This window comes from Rutidosis leptorrhynchoides, chromosome 2 (assembly GCF_046630445.1).
Source record: "Rutidosis leptorrhynchoides isolate AG116_Rl617_1_P2 chromosome 2, CSIRO_AGI_Rlap_v1, whole genome shotgun sequence".
NCBI lineage: Eukaryota > Viridiplantae > Streptophyta > Magnoliopsida > Asterales > Asteraceae > Rutidosis > Rutidosis leptorrhynchoides.
The window spans coordinates 344,793,728-344,796,367 of record NC_092334.1 but is presented as its reverse complement, the minus strand read 5'-3'; the positions used below and the strand labels follow the sequence as shown (position 1 = coordinate 344,796,367).

Here is a 2,640-nt window from a genome sequence, read left to right as displayed (position 1 = left end):
CTAGATTTGTTGGAGGCTTAAATGCTTTTATTGCTGGTTAACTTGAAATGCAGCCTCTATGGACTTTTGAGAGTGCTTGAAAGCTAGCTATTCAAGTGGAGAAACAAGCAAAAAAAAAAAAAAAAAAAAAAAAAAAAACAACTAATTTTAAGTCTTATTACAAACCAGCAATGCTGCCTATGAAGGGTCAATCATCAATGTTGCCTAAGCATAACGAGGCAGCATTAAACGCCATTAAAGGCAAAGAGAAGGTTGTAGCTGGTCCTAAAGATGATAGAATGAAATGCTTCAAGTGCTATTAATTTGGGCATTTTTAAGCTCAATGTCCTAACCGGCGTGCTCTTACATTAAAGGAGAGTGAAGATTTGGAAGGGGGTTTTGAAACTAAACCAGCATATGATAAGTCTGATAGTGAATAGTTTGTTGCTGTTGATATTGGAGAATTTTTAATGGTTCGAAGAGTAATGCACTCAGCAGAAACCATTGAAGATACGAGCCAGCGTGAAAACATCTTTCATTCAAGATGCACAGTTAAGGGAAAAGTATGCAGCCTGATTGTTGATGGAGGCAGCTGTGCAAATGCAGCATCTGCTTACATGGTGGAAAAGCTTGAACTGGTTACAAAGAAGCATCCTCATTCCTACAAACTTCAATGGTTAACCATGGAAATGAGGTAAAGGTTACTCGCCAAGTTACTGTTCCATTTTCTATTGGTAGTGTTTATCAAGATGAGATTACTTTTGATGTTATTCCTATGGATGCTTGTCATTTGTTGCTTGGTAGACCTTGGTTATTTTATAATTATGTCTATCATAATAGACACCAAAATACTTACTCGATGTATGTGAATGGTAAAAAGATCACCCTCACTTGTTTAAAGCCTAGTGAAATACCTAGAGCTAATCATACTGCTAAGAATGATAAGTCTTTGTTTATTACTCAAGTTGAAGTTGATACTGAGTTAAAGGGTGGTACTGGTGCTAACTTGTTGCTGTTGGTTGAAAGTGATGAGTTAAACCAGCATGATGAAGTACCAGCTCTGGTAAAACCATTGTTATCCGAATTTGCTGATGTGTTCCCAAATGAATTACATGCTGGTTTACCACCAATCAGGGTTATCGAACATCAAATTGATCTTGTACCTGGGTCTATTCTTCCTAACAAAGAAGCTTATCGATGTTCTTCTCATGAAGCAAAAGAATTAAAAAAGCAAGTTAATGAGTTGGTTGCAAAGGGGTATGTTAGAACCAGCATGAGTCCTTGTTCAGTACCAGCTTTGCTGGTTCCAAAGAAATATGGTTCCATAAGAATGTGTGTAGACAACAGAGCTATTAACAACATCACCATCAAGTATAGGTATCCTATACCTAGATTAGATGATATGCTAGATGAGTTGCATGGTTCTTGTGTATTCTCCAAAATTGAGCTGGGCAATGTAACCAGCAACGCAACCAGCACAAGCTCAAACGATGTTACACCCGGATATGGTCAAGCAATGGCCGTGTTTCCATTTCTTTCTTATCACCTAAGTGTTTTTGGAGCTGGTTCAAGAGGGTCAGGGGTTACGCTACTTCAGTCCTTAAAATGAAGTAGTTAAGTTTTTCATGAATAAAGTTTTTGATAGTTGAAGGCAAGCCAGCAAAGAAAGAAGAACTAGTAGCCGGGTTAGCAAATGCACTTTAGTTCAACCAGCAAAATGTCTTTAGTTCAACCAGCAAAGTTTTACTCAACAGATAAAGCTAGTTCAACCAGCAAGACGAACTTCAGTACAACCAGCAAGATGAACTTTAGTACAACCAGCACACGACTCTGTTTTCATTCTAAAAGGCCAACTTGCTGATACGATTCAAAGTTTATCTTATGCTTTCAATAAGCCGGTAAGGTCATGTGCTTAACACGTGCGTAGCTGTTCTAGAATGTTAGTTGTCCAAGGAAGATTCTCATCTATCATTGGATGCTTTTTATCATGGAAGAAGCACCATCAAATGGCAGGTTTTTGCAGATTGTGTCCTTTATTCTTATTGGCTAATTTGTAATTGCTTGTAATTTTTGTCTCCATTTCCTTTTTATGTTTTTGTCTTATCTAGATAGTAGCTGTTATGCTTCTCCTATAAATAGAGAGCTCTTGTAATTGTAAAACTAAGTTGATGAATTAATGAAAGTTTGATAGAGCTTATCTATTTACAAAAATCTCTGTGTCTTTACGAATCTTTGATTCCGGTGGCTAAGAGTGGTTTCTTTATCAGTGTTTGTGGTGTTACTTTATCAAATATTGTGGTGAAATCCAAATCTTCATATCTGATATTATAGTTGTGGTGGAATATTTATCAGCTGTAATTGAAGGCTTGGAGTGTTTTAGATCTCTGATTGTGGTGGTATCTTTATCAATTTGGGGTTTAGATTCTTTATCCTTTGTGCTTTTAGTTCTGAGTTTTATACTCTGTTTTGGGCTGTTACTGTTCCAATTTGGGGGTTTAGTGTTCAAATCTGTTGCGTGAAGAAAGCTTGTTCTAAATTGCGTTTTTAAAGTCATAATTACACATCAATATATTTATATTATATATATTTAGATATATAAGTTGCAATATTTATAGAGAATATAAATACATTTTTAACAAGTGCACATATTGATAAACCTAT

The 2,640-nt window shown here is 36.0% G+C and overlaps 1 protein-coding gene across 1 annotated transcript; it reads left to right on the top strand.

Moving 5' to 3' along the window:
- Positions 1 to 464: 464 nt before the first annotated feature.
- LOC139888888 (uncharacterized) lies at positions 465 to 1,683 on the top strand. The gene is made up of 3 exons (XM_071871870.1): positions 465 to 673; positions 820 to 1,298; positions 1,625 to 1,683. Exons 1-3 carry the CDS (start codon positions 465 to 467, stop codon positions 1,681 to 1,683), a joined length of 747 nt encoding a protein of 248 aa, XP_071727971.1.
- Positions 1,684 to 2,640: the final 957 nt, after the last annotated feature.